Below are 21,633 nucleotides of genomic sequence, written 5' to 3' on the forward strand. Positions count from 1 at the left end.
GTGGGCCTTCTGTGCCTGAAATGAATATGAAATTAAGAAGGGAAGTAGCCTTTTTTCCCCCTCTTTTCTTTAAAAACACTTAAAATGAACTAAAACTGCTGTACTTCAGGTGCATAGTGACACGCGTTGTTGAGCATGTGCACTTACGGTCCAAATCTCCTCCTCAGATCACCCAACACTGGAGCCTCGGCACTTTGTCGACGAGCGGGTGGTGAACGAGCACCATCAGGACTACATGTTTCTAGAGTGCATCAAGTTCATCAATGAGGTGGGGAAATCAAACTCCAGCAAACGTCCACCTGTGTCATTTTACTCACCTGGGTGACCCACTGGTTAGAGGAAATATTAACAGCCTGAGGTCCTCTAGGTTGTGCTCCACAAAATTTAATTTTAGTTTTTTTTACTTCAGTTTGTTCTGCCTCATTTGGTACTAGGGCTGCCACGATTAGTCGACTAGTGACGATTACGTCGACTATTAAAATCGTTGACGACTAATTTAATAGTCGACGCGTCGGTTGACGCTTTGTAAGATCCCGAAAGGCGCAGGAATAAGTGGTAGTATTTAAGAGTGTAATAACGGACTGAAACAGAAGATGGCAGCACTACATGTCCTGGGATACCAGCTGCTGTTAAACCCCGAAGAAGAAGAAGCAGTGTCCGGTTTCATAGCTGTGTCCAAATTTAGCGGCCGCATCCTTTGGATGCCGCATTTGTAGGCCAATTACGTTATAGCGACACGATGAAGCCTGTCCAAATTTCGAAGACTCCCCCAAACGTGGCCGAAAAATGAGTCCTTCATTTCCCCAGATTTGAAGAATGGGTCGGGTGTATCCTTCGTGGCCCAACCTATCTTAGAGTTCATAAAGTGGCCCAGCCAATTCCAGTTTTCAACAATGGCGGCAGCTACTTAGTTTTAATATTACTCTTATTATTCTTTCTGGGTCACAAAATAAACGTTTAATATATTTTCAGGCGAGAATGTAGCTGTGTAAATCTCAAATATCTGCTCAGTTTATCAAGACATCACATATTTGCAAAAGTGCTCCGACGTTTTCGGAGATGTCTCTTACCCACCTGCTCAATAGCTAGAGGGTTCAAGGCTCACTAGAGCTCACTAGAGCCGGCGAGAACAGTGATCTCCCTACTCAGGTTAAACATGATATATAAGTCACTCAGATAATTTAAAAATGTAATTGTTTGGCTTTTTTCAGTGTTTTATTTGTTCCTCAGTAAATTGGTTTGGCTGAGATTAAAGTTATAGTTTTTACACAGCTGAATAAACGTCAAACAGAACTGATTAAACAGAAGTGTGAAATGGTCGAGAATTTACTCCAGTGTCCTGTTAAATTTTACATAGAAAGAACAGACAGCTGAGTTTATTAAACTCCACCGAGACAATCTGCAAATTTCATTTAAAAGTTTAATAAACTATCATCTTGTCTTTATTTTCAGTTAGCACATACCTTAAACACTTCAAGCTGTAAGCTAATGATAGCTATATAAAAGGAGACGCATGCTGGTGCAATAAGCTGTACGTTTTACGCCCAGTGGATGCATGATCTGATTAGTCGACTATCAAACTAATCGTTTGTGGCAGCCCTATTTGGTACAACCTTGTTTTGTTAACCTGCTTCAGTTCAACGTTTTTGGGATGTGTTTATTTATTGGGACATATTTTTATGACCCATCCTACACCCCTGTTAAAACTAAATGTTATTACTTTTAAACAGGGTTATATGACAGATCATAATTTTCTTTTTCTTTTCTTTTCTGGTTGCCTGACTATATTTAGAGGTACTTCACAGGAATTTCTACTCTTCTCTTGTAACAGAAATAAAGCAAAGTTTGAATATTTGCCTCCCACAGCAAATAGGGGGAAGACTCCAACCAACAGCTGGTATCAAATTACGGAAACATGTTTTCAGAACTTACCATTACAAACAGTTTAGTTCACTTTTCTCTCTCAATCTAAAAGCCTCGACTCTGAGCTCCAGCTCCTCCATTTCTGATTGTTGCCTGATGGGAAATATTTTAACTTTTACAAAAAATTTTGAATTGAGGTCAGTTAATTTCATAGCATCAACTTTGTGTATAATCTTGCCATGCAAGATAGAAATTGTGGTCAATATGATAGCTGCATGATGTAAGTCTCCTGATCAACCACATCCTAACGATTCTGGAGGCTGTTTGAGAAAACAGAATTTAATGTCACGTTCAAGAAACCAGTTTGAGGTCCTTTAACATTTGTTTCATGGTGTGTTATGCTTGTGGTAGTGGGTATCATAGGATGGCTACACGGTGGTCAAAATTTCCAATTTCGTGTTGACCAGGCACCATTTTTCATTTTCTGTTGTCCAGTTTCGGTGAGCCTGTGCAGGTCTTACCTGCCATGAGTGGCGTAGGAGTGGTGTGGCCTTCTGCTGCTTTAGCCCATCTGCTTCATGTTATGCATTCAGATGATCTTCTGCACACCTTGGTTGTAATTTGAGTTAGCTGCCTTCCAGTCACTTTTCCTGCTCATTCTGATGCTCGGTTTGAACTTCAGCAGGTCGTCTTCAGCATGTCTGCCTGCTTAAATGCACAGACTTGGTGCCATGTGATTGGCTGATTCGGTTAACGACCATCTGAGCAGGTGTGCCTAATAAATTGACCAGTGAATTCATATTCTATACTGTTAGCAGTGTACAACTAAGCATTTTAGATGTAACATATGTTTGTAGATGTATTGTCACCGTCCTGTAGATACACACGTGTTTTGAAGCAGTTTGTCTGCATTCAATCAGATTTTATTTTCATGAATAGGAGCAGCTGAAAAAACCCTTTAATCACATTTAAGCTGGTTTAACAGAAGAGTCATATTGTTTATTTTGTGATTGTGATTTATTTCAGATCAAAAGCAATAAAAAAGCTAAAAAATAAGCAAAAACCTTTTAAGAGGGAAAGAAACATTGGAAAACTAGTGTTTTCAAGAATTGGCCTTTTTGTAGATGTAGAGGTTAAGCGAACCTTTGTTAGCAGGACGTCAGCTCCCAGCTTTTATTTTTGTTTCTTCACCTTCACTGTTTGGCTCAACAGTCTCCTCGCTCTGCATCACAATAGGACGTGGGTTTGTCCACGTGTGCGCTGCTGCCATCTAATGGACAGCATGACCACTGTAAATGCATTTAAGATTTTTATAAACCACTTCATCAGAGGGGGTTTAATCTCATTTCTGATTGGTATACAATCTGTGTGTGTCGTGAGACATTGCATGTAGATTTAGCTGTTAGAAGTAAATAGTTGGACCACAGATGAATGTGGTTTTGTCCAGGAAAAGGAAGATGAAGAGGGAGGAGGTGGGAGAAAGGAGGCAGATGGATTTTGTTGGGAACATGCCAGAGCAGGAACCGTTTGCTTTGTTTGGGGTTTTTGGAGGAAAAGGAGGGGAGGGAAGTAGATGAGGGCGTCGGTGGAGTGACTACATCCTTTTCCTCCTTCCCTCTCCTCCCTGACCTCTCCCTCCTCCTCTTCCTCCTCCTCTTCCTCACGGTCATGGAAGGATGCTGCCGCTGTGTCCGCGGAGCTCGTCAGCTGGCTCACAGCTTGTTTTTTCAAGCTTTTGTTTTCTTCTTTATCACTTTTCTTCAACTTTGGTTAGTTTTTATGTGAAACTTAAAGCAGGTAGTGTGTTGATTAGATACTAGCCTACACAACAAGCACGAGGCTGATTCTGTATGTTTGTGGCTGTCTTTGGTTGTTTGTCAAAGTTGTATTAAAGCAACAGATCTTCCTCTGTGGAAACTACCAGAATATTCCCATTAAAATATGTATTGTGTCTCAGTGTTAAAAAGGTTTTGAGATTGAGGGGGAAAAAAGAAAGTCTTTCCAGCCGCACCACACTTACCTCAGCAACACCATAGCATGTCATTGCAAAGGAAGAATAAATGTTTTCTTCTGTATGATGGCATCACACAGGCACAGATAAAAAAATCAAACAATTTCACCCACCAAAACTGGAGCTCAGACTTCTTGAAGATTCTGTTAGTGCGAATCTCCAAAGATGCCAACACCACAAACACAAACTGATCGAGAAATTCAACTCAGGGGCTCCAGTTAGCTGAAGTGAAACAGACTAAGAGACAATCCATAAGTTTTTAGACAATGGCGCAATTTTTCTAGTTTTGCCTGTGTGCACCACCACAGTGGTTTATAAACCAAGCAGTCCAAATGTGATTGAAGTGTAGACTTTAATTGAGGAGCTCTAACACAAGTATTACATCCTTATTATTGTAGGTTCTTTGCCTTACAGTATAAAGCAGCTTTAGGTGACTGTTGTTGTCTGTTTGGTGCTATATAAATAAAATAAAATAAAATTGAGTTGAATCGGCAGCACATGGACGTAACTTCGCTGTCTGAAAAAGGAAGTCCCTGCCGAAATACTTAAAACCTGCATTCAGTCTGAAGGCCACCAGACGGTAGTTGATACAGATACTCTTCCTTTTGAAAAGTAATTGGACAGTTCACCAGGAAATAGTGTCATAATTGAATTAAGCAGATTAAAGATCTGAAGCTGATTTCAACTGAACTGGTAGCTTTTCGCATGAACTTTCAATATGAGGTCCAAGAAGATGTTGATGGAAGTGAGGGAGGCCCATCATTGGGCTGTGAAACCAAAACAAACCTGTCAGAGAGGAAGAAGAAACTCTAGCTGTGGCCATATCAACAGTCTGGTACACTTAAAAATAAGGAAAGCACCAACCAGCTCAGCAACATCTAAAACCCTGAAAGATCACAAGATGATTTTTTTTTTGTTGTTGCCTGTCCCGTTTGGCTCTTTTGCCATCAGAATTGTTGTCTAAAGGCAAAGAAAGATGCCCAACGGATTTACTTTACCAAATTGACCATCCCAGCCTTGCCGTAATGGTCCATTTGATTCACCTTTTATTGTTTATTTTATTTTCACTTACTGAATACCGGACAGACTTGACTGGGGGAAAGAAGGGGAGAAAGAAAGAGGGAAAGAGAAACAGCTGAGAAGAGGGACGGGGGAAAAGGGCAAAAGACAAAAACCAACAGAACGGGCAGAGAAGAAAAAAATGCATCTATCAATCACCTGGATCACCTGCTGAGAAAGAAAAAAGAAAGCAAGCAGAAGAGAACAAGAGTAATAGAATAAACAACATCACAATGATATATGGGAATATGACAGTAAATACTAAATATTAAACATTATTGTGCAGCACATAAGATCAACAGAACACAGTGTGCTTTGAGGTAGCAGCCAAAAAGGGTGCAGTTTGTGGGTGTGAGCACCCGTGTGTACACCTGTGAGCATGGACGCGCTTGTTTTTTGTTTTGTTTGTTTGTTTTTTTAAAAGGTTCCTTCGTGTAATGATCTGCTAGAGGGTGTGTGGGGGGGGGGGCACAGCCCCGTCCTCCAGGGCATGAAGTAGGTATGGAGGAGATCAAAACTCCAGACATCCAGAGGCCCCCAGAACACAAGAGACCAAGGAAGACCAACAGAGGGGCAGCCGCGCCACTGTCCCAGAAAGAGCTGAGGAGAGTCCCAGATGAGGGCTCACTCAGCAGCCGTGGAGCAGAAGCCAGGGGGAGTTGCAGTGAGCTCCGCCGGCAGCCAGCCGTGCCTGAGTGACCGAGCCCTAGGCCGAGAGGCCGGGGGCACCCCACCTCCGAAGTGGCCCGAGCGAGCCCCAGGCCCCGATAAGCGCCCGCCAAGGAGTGAGCCGGTGTGTACCTGGACGCCCATCCCCGGACACAAAGAACCACCAACGCACCGATGTCTGAGAGAGTCCGCCACTGGCAGGGGAAGTGGTGGTAGGGGGAGAAAGGCCTCCAAACCTTGGAATGTCCCCAGAGAGGTGGCGTCTGACACCCAACCTGACATATAGACACAGACATACAGGCACACACAGATACAAACATCCATTCCCACCCTCATGCTCTCATATACACTTACTCCACACTCAACCAACGTGGAGACAGACATAAAGAGACGCTGTACACACGATCACACTCCCCAAGCGTACTCTACAAACCGGGTCTAGGTACCCTTGCCCCTGGAGGGGGGAACTGCACCCAGACCCAGGTGGTGTTACCCTTTTCCCTGCGGTGGGGGGAGGCAGACCGCCCCGACTCCGCAGCAGCAGGGAGGCCCCACACCCCAGACCGCAGTCGGACGGCCAACTCCTCCTCCTAGCCCCCCCGCTCCAGCAGGCCGCAGAGAATGGGGGTGAGAGAAGACTCCAAACCTCCCTCCACCCACTCATTGTAGTGTTGATGCATGTGTGTTCTAAGGTGCATTTAAAACCCAGGAGGGCATGGAGCTACCTGCCAGAGAGCAGCAGGTAAGTGCATAGTCCCTCCTGCTAGCCCTCAATGTCTGCGTGTATTTAACATTGAGAGGTGGGCAACGACGCCAGGGGTGGGGTGTACACCCTGATGGTACTTTGGATTCCGTGTATCGTGCCCACCCCCAAGATCCTATATGTATGTGTAATGAGAGTGTGAGTAATGTGAATGTCTAAGTTGTGGGATAAAATTGAGGCAGAGGCAGCCAGAAGGGGACGGGGGGGGATAGCCTCCTCTGCACCCTGGTGACATACCCCTACTCCAAGGTCCTGCATGTGTGGGTGGTTGTGGTGGAGCGGGAAGAGGGAGGCAGCTGGAGATGGGGAGGCAAGTGCCCACCCGCCCACAACCCCGGCAACACACCAACCAGGACCCAAGCCCCCGAGGCCCGGCCCGGGCCCCAGCCCAGAGACGGAGCGCCCCCAGAACCTCACGCCCATCCCGGACCCACCCAGGGGCAGCCAGGCTACCAGGTCAGTAACCCACGTCCGTCAGCACAGACCCTCCCCTAGCCCCGCTGCACGCAGCCGCGAGGAAACAGTCACCTGAGAGCCAACAGAGCCCCTAACCGGACATGACCGCTACCCCGGGTTGAGCCCCCCAAGGAAGATGCCTCCGGGGAACCCCCCGACGCCCTAAGCCTGTCCCTACCCCCACACCAATCACAACAGTGAAGGCGGGACCAAACTATGACCCCCCACCCCCACTAGGTGATGGAGCTGATCAAAGGAGCCCAGAGCAATTGATCTGATGTGTTGGCAGAGGCTGTATCAAGACTAATGTAATCTAATAGATAATTTCTATATTGGTTAGAATTAAGATTATTTTTATTTTTCCAGTTCATGAGGACTGTTTTCTTGGCTATGCATAGGGCAGTGAAAACCATATGGGCGATATTCTTTTCTGAAGTGACATTATCTAAGCTGCCCAACAAACACACTAGGGGGGAAGTTGGAATGTTACATTTCAGACACTTCGATAAGTCTTCACATATCTCGCGCCAAAACTTCTGAACTGGTGGACAGAACCAAAGAGCGTAGATATAATTGTCCGGTGAATTGGTTTGGCAGTGTGAGCAGTTGTTGGTAGATGTAAAGCCCATCTTGAACATCCGATGACCTGTATAGTGCACTCTATGTAATATTTTGTATTGAATTAATTGAAGACTGGGATTTCTAATTAGATGAAAGGTTTTTAAGCAAATCTGAGACAGAAGTTTAGGTCTAAGTTAACTGATAAATCCGCTTCCCATTTTGCAATAGGAAGTGATATTGATTCATCTGTTTTAGAAAGCATTCTGTATATTTTGGAAAGTAATTTGGGGGTTTTAAGAGTAAGAAATTGAACCACACTTGGTGGTGTTTGTAGTTCAACTTGACCCGGTTTAAATTTCTTTTTTACTATGGATTTAATTTGTTGATATTCTAAAAATCTTTTCTTGTTTGATCCCATATTGTGTAACTAGTCCGTCAAATGAAATAAATTCTGTTCCTTCTAGTATATGTTCTAAATATTTGATTCCTTTACCACTCCAATCTGAAAAGTTTATCATATTATTGTTTTGTAATATGTCAGGGTTGTTCCAGATAGGTGTACGTTTGCATGGGATTAATGAAGACGCTGTCAATTTTAGAAACTCCCACCATGCTGTCAGAGAAGAGCTGATGTTGATGCTTTTAAAGCATCATGGATGTTTGAGCTGATAAATGGTAGATCTGAAAATCTCTAGATTATTGCAAAGTGCTTGTTCTACATCTAGCCAAGGTTCATCTAAGAGGGTATGTTTTAGCCATCCTGAGATAAACTGAAGCCTGTTGGCTAAGAAGTAGTGCTGAAAGTTAGGCAGTTCTAGTCCTCCTTTATCCTTGGTCTTTTGTAGTGTTTTTAAGCTTATACGTGGGGGTTTATTTTTCCAAAGGAATTTGGACATACATGAATCTAGAGATCTGAACCAATCTTGTGGCGGTTTAGTTGGGATCATTGAGAATAAATAATTTATTTTTGGTAAGACCATCATTTTTATAGCGGCAACCCTTCCCATGAGTGATATGGGTAGACATTTCCATCTAGCCAGATCATCTTCTACCTTCTTTAAAAGTGGGATATGGTTTAATTTAGTTAGATCTGCAAGCTTGGGAGAAACATTAATACCTAAATATTTTATATTTCCCGATTGCAGTGGTGTAGAAGAGGAATTATGGAGGGAGCAATTAATCGGTAGAACTGTAGATTTTGACCAGTTAATTGAGTAATCTGATATTCTTGCAAAAGAGTTTATCAATTCAATCACCCCAGAGATATTGGTTTGTGAATTTTGGAGAAAGAGTAACACATCATCCGCATAAAGGCTGATTTTATGTTCCACGTTCTTGCATTTTATGCCCTTAATTACTGAATTCTGTCTAATTGCTGCTGCTAGTGGTTCAATAAAAATTGCAAACAGTGAAGGGGAGAGTGGGCATCCCTGCCTGGTGCCCCTCAAGAGACAGAAGCTGGAGAATGTCTGGTCATTTGTTCTAACACAAGCTGTTGGGGAATTATATAATATTTTTAACCAGTTTATGAAAGAGGATCCAAAACCAAATTTGTGTAAAGTTGCAAATAGAAATTTCCAGTTAACTCTGTCAAATGCTTTTTCTGCGTCTAAAGAGAATATTGTATTTTCGATGTTTTTACTGTATGAGCAGTCTATCAAATTAAGTAATCTACGTGTATTTGTTGATGAGTGCCTACCTTTTATGAAACCAGTTTGGTCAGGATGAATTAAGAGGGGGGTTATTTTCTCCAGTCTCTTTGAGAGAGCTTTGCAGATTATTTTAAGGTCTACATTTATAAGGGATATTGGACGATAGCTTGAGGGATATACAGGGTCTTTGCCTGGTTTTAGCAGGAGATTAATGTTTGCAGAATTCATATTTGATGGAAGTCTGCCCTTTTCTTTAATTTCCAACAACGTTCTGTAGAAAACTGGTGCTAGAATCGACCAGAATTCTTTGTAGAATTCTGCAGCGAAGCCATCTGGACCTGGAGCCTTATTATTGGGCATACTTATCAGGGCTTCCTGGAGTTCACCTGGTGTCAGTGGTGAATCCAGTGCCATTGCTTGAGTGTCTAATAATTTTGGAAGAGTTATGTTGTCCAAAAACTGATCAATTTCTTTTTTAGATGGGTTTATTTGTGGTGAATACAACGTTTTATAGAAATCCCTGAAAATGTTGTTTATTTGTATCGGATCATATATTGTGTTCCCAGATGAATCTTGAACAGCACATATAGTTGTTTTTATTTATTTATTTATTTTTAGCTGGTTTGCTAGAAATTGACCGGATTTATTACCTTGTTCATAATTTTGTAGGCGTAGTCTTTGTACTAAGAATTTTGTTTTTTTTATCAATTATCTCATTTAATTCTAGTTTTGTTTTGCGTATTTTGTTCAATGTTTCCTGATCTTGGTGGGACGCGTAGGCTTCTTCTAGTGATTTGATGTTTTTTTTCTAATTCCTGAATATTTTTGTTTTCTTTTTTCTTTTTATGTGATGAGAAAGAACTTATTTTACCTCTCATCACAGCTTTCCCTGCTTCCCATAGAACAGAAGCTGATGTTTCGGGAGTGTCATTATAGTCCAAATATGAAGTCCACTCTTTTTTAAAATATTTAATAAAGTCTTCATCTTTAAGTAGTGATATATTAAATCTCCAGTTTTTTCTTGGCATAGTATTATTCTTGTGCATTAGTGTTAAAGATACAGGACCATGATCGCTGACAGCTATAGGGTGAATCTCAGTGTCTGAAATGTCGCTCAGCAGTGAGCTGCTGACCAAAAAATAATCCAGACGAGAGTAAGAGTGATGGACATGTGAGAAAAAAGTATATTCCTTACTGGTGGGGTGAAGGGAGCGCCATGCATCGCAAAGACCAAAGTCGCTCATATACAGTTTGATTATATTTATGGACTGCCAATTACGCTGAGTTCCCGCTGTATTGAGCCTATCCATGTCTTCATTTAGTCCAAGTCACAAGATGATTTAAAGCTGATGATCACAGAATCGTTTTCATTGTTAGTAAAAACAACTTCACAGCATCTACCAACTCAAGATTGGTATCGAAGAGGTCGGCGTCTACACTCGAGAGACACCCTAATAAGGAGTGTAAACCCAAGGTTTACAACAAAGAGCAAACCACCGGTTATACTCAAGAACAGGAAGTTAATGTTGAACCTTCAAAATATGCCCAAAAACCAATGAGAGAAGTCACAGTGTCTTTATCCACCTTTGTTTTGAAGTTGCACCATTATGCGGGTCAAAAACTTTTATTTTGAAAGGAAATATTCAGTAAAACCCTTCAAAGTAAACACTTTCCATTAGATTTAAGACAGGATTAGCTTGGGATTGCCTGTGTGTCCATAAAATAATGCAAGGTTTCTTTCCAGCTTACTCTTTGTGTCTATAAATACACTTTAAACACACTTTGTTTTTCTTTGTAAACAGTCTGAGATACACACGATAACACACATCTTCAGCGCCCTTTCCTTTCTTGGATGTGTTACTGGCCTAATTCAGTCTCGACTGCCGGCGTGTTTGTCCTCATTTGTTTACTGTTGCCTGTAAGCATACACTCCACTCCATACCCGAGGATTTTCCTCCCATTCACACACATGTGGATACTTCAGACTCTTTTTTTTTTTCTTTTTTTTTTCATTTAAACACAAGGCTCTCGTGTGTGTGAGAGTGTGTGTGTGTGTGTGTGTGTGTGTGTGCGTCCTAAACATGAGTCACTTCCTTCCCCACATGCTCTTGTGAATCACTCCTTCCTCCAGGGAATACGGGCTGTCTCCACCCCCTCCTCCATGCCCTTCCCCCCCCATGTGTTCTCATGCGAGGCCCTGGAAAGTGTCTGGAGCTGTGTGAGGAGCCGGGGGTTGGATGAGGGGGATGGAAAGAAGGAAAAAAAGAAAAAAAGGAGGGGGTTGTTAGATTGATTCCCCTCAGGGTCTGGGTTTGGGTTCCTCGGCCCTCCTGGGAGAAAATGGTGGGAAAGCCGTTGATGCGCCTCACTTTTTAATTTATGCATTTAGAAATTCATACATTTGTTTTTGTTTGTGTGTTTCTGAGCTTATGCAGAATGTATTAATTTTGAGGTGATTGCTGGATGAACAATCAGCCTTTTGTTCTTTTTAACATTCATCAAATCACTAAAAGCCCCATAATCAATGTAGCAATAATTATTATTATTAAAAAAAAGCTTGTAATCAGAAGCTTTCTGCATGTCTTTATTGTTAAAAGTGTGACTGAAAGCTCATTATTCATTCGTGTAACAGAGAGACATAAAAGTTAACTGTGAAATGAAAACTAATTATATTATGATTTATATCTCATGTAATGTTTGGTATCATAGCTGAAAAGGAACAATCCACCTGTTAAGTGATGACATATCAGCTCTGTTTCCGGCTCATTCCCAGTCTCTTTGGCTTCTTTTTAGCACCATTCATGTGCAGCACATCTTTTAAGCTCAGTTTTTAATAATTCACAGTGTAGCTACAAATCATGGGTTTGCAGTGTTTTGGTCAACAAAATGTTGGAAATCAGGAAATCATGGCAAATAGAAACTGTGGGCTCTCAGCCTGCCAGCCGTTGGTCAGTTTCCTGTAGTAGCCCTCTCTCGTTTGGAGTTTTTTGGAGTCTTTTTTCACAGGCCTCAAATCTTAGACTTGGTTCTAGATTAGGCTTTGGCACAGACTTGAAAATGAGGATTAAACGAATTGTGTAAATTGGATCTGGCAGAAAACCTACCAAATGGTATCACTCCATTCCTTAGGTGCCTGCTCTGGTTTGCATCACTGTGTAGAACGATTCAACATGCAGCAAGATAACGTGCTCAACCACACCTCCCAACTTGACTCAAAAATGACTCAAAGACTAAAGAAGACCGAGAGGTTGTCACACTTCCTCTCAAGTCCCATGACCTTGACCCTACTGGACCCTAATCGAGACTGATATCACAGGAGCTTTAGGATCTTCCGTGGAGTCCAAACAACTCGAGTGGTTCTGCCATTGAAGCTAAAGCGAGAGAAACAAAAACTCACAGATTCAGCCTTTGACTGCTGATATTTGTTAAGATGATACCATTTATAATGAAACAGTTTGTTGTCATGTTTTGGACTCCACAGTTTCTATCTTAAATCAGCATTTTATGAATTCAAACATTATCTTCATGTTTCTCTGCATGGAATTAAGAAAGGAGGGTGACAGCTTAAAAAAAGTCTCATGAAACCCTGATTAGAGGTTAATCAGTTATTTATAATTGCAAAACAGTTTCTCTTCAAACTCTGAAATGTCACATTTGAAACTCTAATTACTAACCTTTTGGTGTTAGCAGTGGATCACATGACTGTGTGTCATGGAAGAAGACCCTGCAGTTGTTTGTGTCTTTCAGCTCATTGTTTTGGTTGTAAGGTTTGCAGCGTAGTCTTTACAGCTTTATCAGCTGCTGATTTTCAGCCAATAAACATTTAACTGATGTCTTATCACCTGTTGAAGTTGTGTGCGCTTTTACTCATCTGATCGGAGTCTTTCGTACCTTAAACAGTTAATCACATGTCGTTGGTTCTATACATCCAATCAGAACAGTTCTTCATTAGACATGGAAAGTAGAATTTTCTTTTTGGCATCAAGAGATTGCATCAGTTTCTTTAAGGCGGAAGTTCAGCTAATTTGAGCTTTTTCTTTTTCTCCCTAACTCGATCCTTTGTTCATAGCTTGTCACTCTTTGGAATGCTGTCAGTAGCTTCACGTGACTGCCAACCATAGACTGTCTGCAAAAGGTGGACATGACCCTTTGGTTTCTGGAATCCATGTTTTGGAGCCTTGGTGTTAGCATTTTGGCAACCTTGTTGTTTGCGTCTTTGTGTTTAGAGCCAGAACTGATTGTAGTTAGATGAGATGGTGACATGCTAAGATATTAGCTAACTTAAGACTTTTAAACTTTAATTATTTGATCTTTTTCACATTGTTTACATATTTATTGTCAGTAAAGGACTGTATGTCCAGTTTAGTGACTCCCAGCACATGATATGATATCATCATCAAGCACTTTTCTACACCTTAATACTTTCTGTCAAACATTCACACTCTGGAAAACTTCAGTATTTTGCTCAAGGATACTTTGGTACGCAAGGGATCGAACCACAAACCTTCTGATTAATAGATGACCTGCTCTACCTCCTTAGCTATAGCCATACAAAGTGTTCCTCCAACTTCATAATGAGTGTTGTTCCTAGATCGTTAATGGAACTGACCAATCACCTTTCTTTTGACATGGCTTCAAAATGGCCACGCCCCCAACAACCCCTGTGGTTTCAAAGATGTGCCATCATCTGGTCAAAGTGATTGAACACTCACCAAAGCCTCTTACGCCAGTCTGTTTGTACCATACACATCATGTGTTGTCCCTATCTCGCCTTTACAGGTCTATAAATAATTTTGGGCAAATGTTGACTTTTTAGTCTTTTAAGGTCTGCAGGAGTTTACACATTTAGAGTTTTCACTGTGTAAAAGAAAAGAAGTAATGGCCGTGGAAACCTTTCCTACCAAGTAAATGGGTTATATTTGGAATCCTCTGCATCTGATTCAGTTTAAAATGGCCAAAGCTCCATCAGTGGAGAAACTCTAGCCTTATAAAAGCTACCTTTACCACCCACAGGGGGGCTGTTTGAAGCTCTAAGACAGATTTTGGAGTAAAAAGGTTGAAATACTATCTTTTAAAAAAGTATTTAGGCATTGCGATGAAGTGGATTAAGGAGATGTAGAATTTAAACTGTGTCTCTCTTTGTGTGCAGATGAAGACGGGTCCGTTTGCTGAACACTCCAACCAGCTGTGGAACATCAGTGCCGTTCCCTCCTGGTCCAAAGTCAACCAGGGCCTGATCAGAATGTACAAAGCTGAGGTACGCCTGCTCTCCCCCCCATCCCCCACCCCCCAGTCTCACTGACCATTCATCAGTCTGACAAACAGCTTGCTGTAGAATCCAAATCCAAAACACAGAGAGAACAATTCAAATCAGATGTTTACAGATCAGATAAACAGGGGCAATTCTAGGATCAAACCTCATATTTTCATGCACGTGGTGCCTTGCAATTAATATTAATGTAATATGCTTCTTGCAAACACATTCAGTCCTTTTCACCTTTGCAAACCTAAATTGAACTAGATAAACATTTAAATGTTTGTCTTAAAATGTAGTGTCTAAGAATGACTGGGAATAAATAATCACAGTTCTTAATATAATTTACTGGTTTTAACGTGAGAATTTTAGTTGTGAACCTGAAGCAAAAGCTCAATAACTTTGACCATAATTTTCCAAACTAAGTAAAAGAACAATTTGTAGGAAAGCGAATAATAGCTTTTTTTCAGTCCCTTGTACTCCAAGCAATTAAAAAAGCTCATAATGCCACATTAAACATCTGGACAAAATACAAACGAATACTAGAGTTGCTATAACCTGTAACCTGTCTCCAGTAGAGAAGTTGGGCAATGCTTTGTTTTGTTTTTTCAGGGGTGATGTTATCAAAGTTAGGGTTGCTCGAGCCCTGCCAAAAGGGTCTAAACTCGTCAATCCATGTAAAGCACTTTACTTCATTTATTCTAGTGTGTTTGTACCACTCATACCTGTCTTTTTTTATACTGCAAAGGGAGCTGTATCTCTCAGGTGGACCAGTTTATGTGAAATGGATGGTGTGACAGGTATACTGCAGGGTATATTCCTCCAGTTTAAAGTCTTCACTGTGGAAGCAGAATTAACTGCTGTGTGGTGTTGAACTGAAAATCTGCAGCCATGCTAACAGATCACATCTACTGTTTCAATTTTTTCCACATTTTGAATCCTAATTGTAACACATTCATACACGCAGCTGCAGTAATTTTGGTTGTAATAAAGCAATAATACACAAATACTAGCTCTCAAACATCTTAGGTTGCCTGTCAATACATTTAACCCCACAGCAGCCATATTATTGGTGAAAATAGTGGGCATAGACCTTATAATGCTTTTTAAATAAGTGAACTATAAAAAAAATATATAACTGTATAGTTATTAGGAAAGATGGAAATAAGTTATAAAGATCTAAAGTGTTTTTTGCAGCAGACTGTAAAAATGTTTATTTCTGGTGTGCAGTTGGACATTTTAAATTGGGAGTCTATGGGTATGGACTCGCTGTGGGAGCCTCAAGTGGATTTTAGAGGAACTGCAGCCGCCATGTTTGTTTCTTCCCAAGTGGGATCTTTTTGAATGTGTGGTCTTCCAAACTGAAAGTCACGGCTGATTTCTTGAAAGATTTAAGTGACGTCTGAAGCTCTTTTCTTTTCTCCTGCTGCACTGCTGTAGCTTTTGTGGTTTCGTGAACCCAGTTAGGCAACATGCAGTCAAAAAACTGAAATGCACACAAAAAAAACATTCTTCTGTAAACTGGATTTCTTGTAATTCTTCACCCGGACTCAGGAAACTGCATTTTCTTGTTTATGTGACATTTAAAAAGTCAAGTTAACGCCGACTGAGACCAGAAAATGCCCAGACTGGCTGTGCTTTTAGGGAGCGGAGGAGCGAGGCAGGAAAGGGTTAAGAGAGAATGGAATTACGTGTGTGTGTGTGTGTGTGTGTGTGTGTGTGTGTGTGTGTGTGTGTGTGTGTGTGTGTGTGTGGGCGGTTGGGGGGGTTGTCTAAGCCCGTTCTCCCCGCCTGCATGCCCACATCCTGTGTTTTCCAGAGCAGCCTGTGAGTCTTCCCAAAGAGCTGAGGGGCCAAGCTGTCTGCCTTCCCCTCCTCCTCCTCCTCCTCTGCCGTTCCCTTCATTAAATCCTCCCCTCCCTCTGTCCCGACCTTCCTCCGAGCCTGGAGCAACCATCAGCAGACTTACATTCCTCTCTCCCTTTTCCTGGCCCCACACAGGGTTTCGAGCAGAGAGCCGGAGTAGACCTAGAAAGAGCCGAATTCACCATTTTTAGTCTGAGAGGAGTTCATTCTGGGGCCTCGCTGGCTGTTTTGAAGCATCTGAATTTGTGAAATAAAACACAAACACAGGAAAAACAATGCTAGAGGGACTAGAGGAGTGTGTATTGTAATAGTTTAAATAAAGAAACTGCCAGGATCCTAGTTGCCAGTGATTTTTAGCCCTTTTACAAGTGACATATTTATTTTTCCCCATAATCTTCTGAAATCAGGCAAAAAATTAAGTCTGGAAGGTAGAAAACGCTTTAAAAAACACAGGCCATACTTTTTGTTAGATCACAGTGAGTGTGTAATTTGCTAAAAGAGGTACTTTCAAGTCAGACTGAAGGAAGGTCATGCATTTGCTGAGGAGTGTTTCCTGAAGGTGATTAATAAACATGTTAAAGAGCAACTATTCTACCTTTGCTGTCACATTGATATTAAAATAGGCTACTCAGACACTCGTTTTCACCCAGTGGACCTCTATGCTGTCACAGAGAGAGGAGGTTGCCCATATACCCTTATATGGGCAACTTGAGCACAAAAGACCCAGGCCCTTCTGATTACTAGGACCAGCCAATAAAAAGCTAAAATGGCTAAATGCTACCACTCACTGTTCAAAAATGAGTCCACAATAAAAAAAAATAGCTGTATTGGTGTATGTGATGCTAACAATGGAAATTCCAGCAATGCTCACACAGCACCCACGTGCTAGTCAAAGCCGCTGTGACCTGAAACATACGTAACTTTAAGCCTTAATGAAATGTAAACAGGTAAGTTATTTTAAAAAATCCACCCCCTGTACATTTATGACAGGTTAAACTATCCATAGAGGCCAAAACTCTTTTATTTCTGCTGTAAAGTTGTCCCTTTTAACATGGGAGTCTATGAGGACTGAGTGACCAGTAAAGCCAGCCTCTGGTGGATGTTAGAGGAACTGCAGCCTTTGGCACTTGATGTTTCAGGTCTGGAGTTTACTGCCTGGGTTATTATAAAGCGATCAGGGTGCTGTTAAATTGCTCTCTGATTAAATTAGACGGTGGGTGGGTGAGTAAGCGACTCTGGCGAGTGTTCTTGAGCAGCGGTGCGGCTCGCTGATGTGTTTTTAATCGTTCCTGGAGGACAGCGGAGCTCTGTGAAGATTGGGAAAAGAAACGTAAACAGCCCTTGATAGCAGGAAAAATAGAAGTTATCACCACATAAAATGGTCAGCAGTTAATTAGAGAACAAAATGAACCACTGTAGGTTAACTGCTGTGATGGTTTATCAAAGTAACTTCTCAGTAGCGTTAATTGCATGTGTGTTATTGTCCTGCTAACGGTCTGTGACAGATAACCTACACAGGCTTTTAATGCTGTGTGTGAAGAGTTGGGCTGTGATCAATGACCGTTTGATGCTTTTACAAGTTAAACATTGATTGAATATCTGTTTAGACAAAAGGTCTGTGAGGCGTGTTTTTCCACCCCAGTTCTGCCCACATGATCGTGACCGATAGTGTCACGGCACAGACAGCCCGAACGCTCCTCCCATCCCCCCACCGCCGCTCCCCCCCCAAAAAACAGGTCCGTGTGTGCACACAAAGAGCCTCCTCTGGGCTCCTCCACAACTGTTCTGAACGGAGTCGGCATGAAAGACCGGTGGAAAGAGTTCAGGTCGGGGCGAGCCATTTGCTGTGGCTGGTCTGTGTGTGTGTGTGTGTGTGTGTGTGTGTGTGTGTGTGTGTGTGTGTGTGTGTGTGTGTGTGTGTGTGTGTGTGTGTGTATATATATGTATAAATAAAAATTTTAGGGGTGCAACGATACACAAAATTCACGGTTCGGTTCAGTTCAATACTTTGGTGTCACGGTTCGATATTCTTTCAATACAAAAAAAATGTTCATGCCTTTTTAATTTGTCATTTATTAAAATTATAAATATATATTTTAACTCAAAAGCACAGTTTTTAAATTTACTGTTGCTGAAACAACAAAGGGATAAAATAATAAATCTGTCTGATCGAGAAATCACTCATCTTTGGAAAAGAGAGTTTATTACAGAGAAATGTCTCTTTCCAAAATAAAAGCTATACTATACGCTTCTTCTGGGCTATATTCTCAGCAGCATATTAAACATATCAGGTCCCCATAAGGAGAATCCTGTGCTAACGGCTGTCTAAATGACTTGGGTAGTTTGTAGCATGCGTGCTTGTTGTTTTTGTCTGCTTTCACTTGTCTTTGCACTAGGATGATGTCGGCGTAAAGGTACAATCTGAAACGACGTTAATGCCACAACACGGCAAATCATCGATTAAAATCGATTCTGGCTTGGATAACGTGATATCGATTCATTAAAATCCTGAATCGATTTTTTTATATAAATGTATTTTGCCCAAAATTCCAGAATCTCAGGTGAAACGTCTCAAAATTTTGACAACCACCAAACATTTTAAACAGTAAATGAGAGCAGGTACACGGCTTCTGCACAAAGACGTAAACACAAAGCACGGACCGCGGATCAGAATCGGTGAGATGTGGCTTTCTCACCCGACGGCACGGACACGGTCGGGGCTGAAAGCCGACAGCTCGCTGATTCTGATGTTTCGGCGGGTCCACGCTTTGTGTTTACGCCCTTTTTGCGCTGATTCTAAAGCTGTTAGTTTTATCTCTCTCCAAACAATATTGACCGAACCAGCAGCAAAAGAAGATCCAAACTAAGCTTCACATAAACATCGTCATGGACTCCCTCTGACTTTTGCTGTTTTGCTTCCACCACAATAAAATCACACTTCATGCACAGCTCTCTCTCTCTCTCTCTCTCTTTCTCAGTGTACTTCAAGAACAGTTTCCTGTCTATCCCCGAAATCTGTTTTCTGCATTATTCGCTTGCTTGTTACGCACAAGCCTATGGTGTTTACAGCGCTGTCGGCCGATGTTTTTTTTTCCTTTTACTCACTTCTGAAAAGAAAACCTAATTTCTGCCGTTCAATAGGCTTCTGAACAAATTTAAACTTTTTAAAATTATACAAAATGCAAAACGCTCAGCTGTGTCTCTAATAAAACCGCTGTAACTTCAGAGTTAACGTTCATATGTTGATTAATGGTTTTCTTTCGTTTTTGATGTACTGCAGATTATTTTTATAAAATCCCAGGCCAGGAAAATCACCTTCATGTTTTTCTGTGTTTTATCTTCAGCTACTTTGACACAAAGGCATCTGCTGTGACGCTCACACCTTTGATAAAGTCTTGCGTGTGTCAGCTTCCTTTTTATAGATACAAAAATATGTAATTGTACTGATCTGAATTATAATATTTCTGACTGTCTGAGGCAAAATTTCCCAGATTCAAATCGAATTGAATCGAATCGTGGATCGAATCGATTCAGGACCTTGTGAATCGGAATCAAATTGATTCTAGAAATCAGTGATGATACCCAGCCCTACTAAACACTGTTTCAAATTAGCTAAAAAATGGCAGTCAGCCACTTAATTACGTAGTTCTCTATTTCTGATATCATTAATTTTACAAGTTTTTGGTCCTCGCGTGGTTCATATTTCCTTTACATTTCCTTTACATGCGTACTCTTTCCTCACTTTCTCATCGTCTTGAGTTCGCCTGTACTTTATTGTCCCCTTTAAATCATGTTTTTCATTCACACTTGTTCTCCAGTTTCTCTGCACTTGTGTATTAGTTTCAAATGTGTGTTCGCTGTCACACAGAAAGTACACATTCTGACAGTATTTCAGAGTAACCCTGAGATCACAGTTAGCCATTTTACTTTTTTTACATCTGTTTGCTGACTCGTGTTTCTCTTCCCCTTAACCTGTCATATACATCTTTGTCTTAGTTTCTCAAATATATTTTGTATATTTTCTTCCCACAGTAGTTCCACTTGTGATATTATCTTGAGTTCACCTGGACCTTATTATCCCCTTTTAGATTATTTGTTTTCATTTACGTCTGCCATACGATTCATCTACACTTTTGTTCTTTTGTTGTTTCAGCTGTCACAAAAAATGTTCAAATGGACAAATTTAGATACTTTTGATATTATATTTCAGATCACAGTTAGCTTGCTACTTCTCTGAAGCAAACTGAGATATTAAGTCTTTTTTCCTGCCTGTTTCCCCTTTGTTTTCAGTGTTTGGAAAAGTTCCCCGTGATCCAGCACTTCAAGTTCGGTAGCTTGCTGTCCATCCAGCCGGCAAAGCCTTGACTCTCATGCGAGGAAACACGATGGAAAAGACCAAAATCCCAACTCGTTGGAACCTGCAGTTTCCCTTCCTCTGGCGTCCTCACGTGCAAATCCGACAGTAGCAAAAGACAACCACATGTAGTGTGACACCTCATCCCCTCATGGGCACGCGTGTGGTCATGAAAGCTTGCAGATATCCATAACTTTAATGCAAAGGTGGAAGAAGAGCTTTGTGAATCTGGAGCATCACATTTTTGTCATGTTATTTAAGTGATGGATAGAGTTTGAGGGACTTTTGTTTTGTTATCAGGTTTGCTCATTGGTGCTTTATATTTAAATTTGACACTGGAGTGGATAAAAATATGACTTCTTCATAATCTTCTGCCATAGTTCCATCTTCGGTTTTACTGCTTTTTCAACCAAATGTTTGCATTTGTTTTCTTTTTTGCAGATGTACCAATAATTAAATTTCCCATTTTGCCCAAACTTCTCATTCATAATTTGACATGAAAAATGTACTCTATATTTTATACTTTAAGAAATGTATTGTGGGAAAAGTAACGGATTAGATTTGACTGTCTTTGCATGAAAGCTTTCTTTTTCATTAGTTTTCTGTCCCTCGCTGTCACCGTCAGTAGTGTAAACCGGTGTCTTCTTCCAATCCCGGCCCAGTCTGAATCCATTTATTTCATCTGACATCAGCTCCAATAGTAAATACTGTAAATTGACAAACCATGAATAAATTCCTGTGGTTGTTCTGTGCAGCTTTTTCCTGAAAACGCTCACCACAAACAAAAGATTTATGATTTCTCTCTCCTGCTTTACATTTTACGTGTTCTAAAGCCGTTTTAATTTAATAAAAGAGAAGCTATTTTTGTGACCCCCAAAACTTGATTTCATACATTTCACCTCTCTGTGCACTTGATTTGTCTTCATATTTTTAGTGTAACATTAAAGCCACTATATAAAGTCCTGTGCACAAGTCTTCAGCCACCCTTCATTTCTTAATTTCTGGGGGGAAAGTATGAAATGCATTTATTGAAACGTGCCATTTACCATTTTATTGAAACGTGCAAACACCCTTAACTCTCTTAATCAAGCTGCCCATAATTGCACTAGGTAATCTTCAGAAATA

At 41.1% G+C, this 21,633-nt stretch overlaps 1 protein-coding gene across 2 annotated transcripts in view; it reads left to right on the top strand.

The window, feature by feature from the left end:
* Positions 1-21,256, top strand: part of ptpa (protein phosphatase 2 phosphatase activator) — a 30,076-nt gene extending 8,820 nt beyond the window's left edge. For both annotated transcript variants that reach the window (XM_026174566.2, XM_026174565.2), the window contains exons 8-10: positions 168-268; positions 14,184-14,291; positions 20,445-21,256. In XM_026174566.2, coding sequence (XP_026030351.1) covers positions 168-268; positions 14,184-14,291; positions 20,445-20,519 — 284 coding nt within the window. In that variant the 3' untranslated portion in view covers positions 20,520-21,256. The remainder of the gene's footprint in view (positions 1-167; positions 269-14,183; positions 14,292-20,444) is intronic.
* The last annotated feature ends 377 nt before the right edge of the window (positions 21,257-21,633 follow it).

The sequence above is a fragment of the Astatotilapia calliptera genome, chromosome 7, assembly GCF_964374335.1.
Source record: "Astatotilapia calliptera chromosome 7, fAstCal68.1, whole genome shotgun sequence".
Taxonomy (NCBI): Eukaryota; Metazoa; Chordata; class Actinopteri; order Cichliformes; family Cichlidae; genus Astatotilapia; species Astatotilapia calliptera.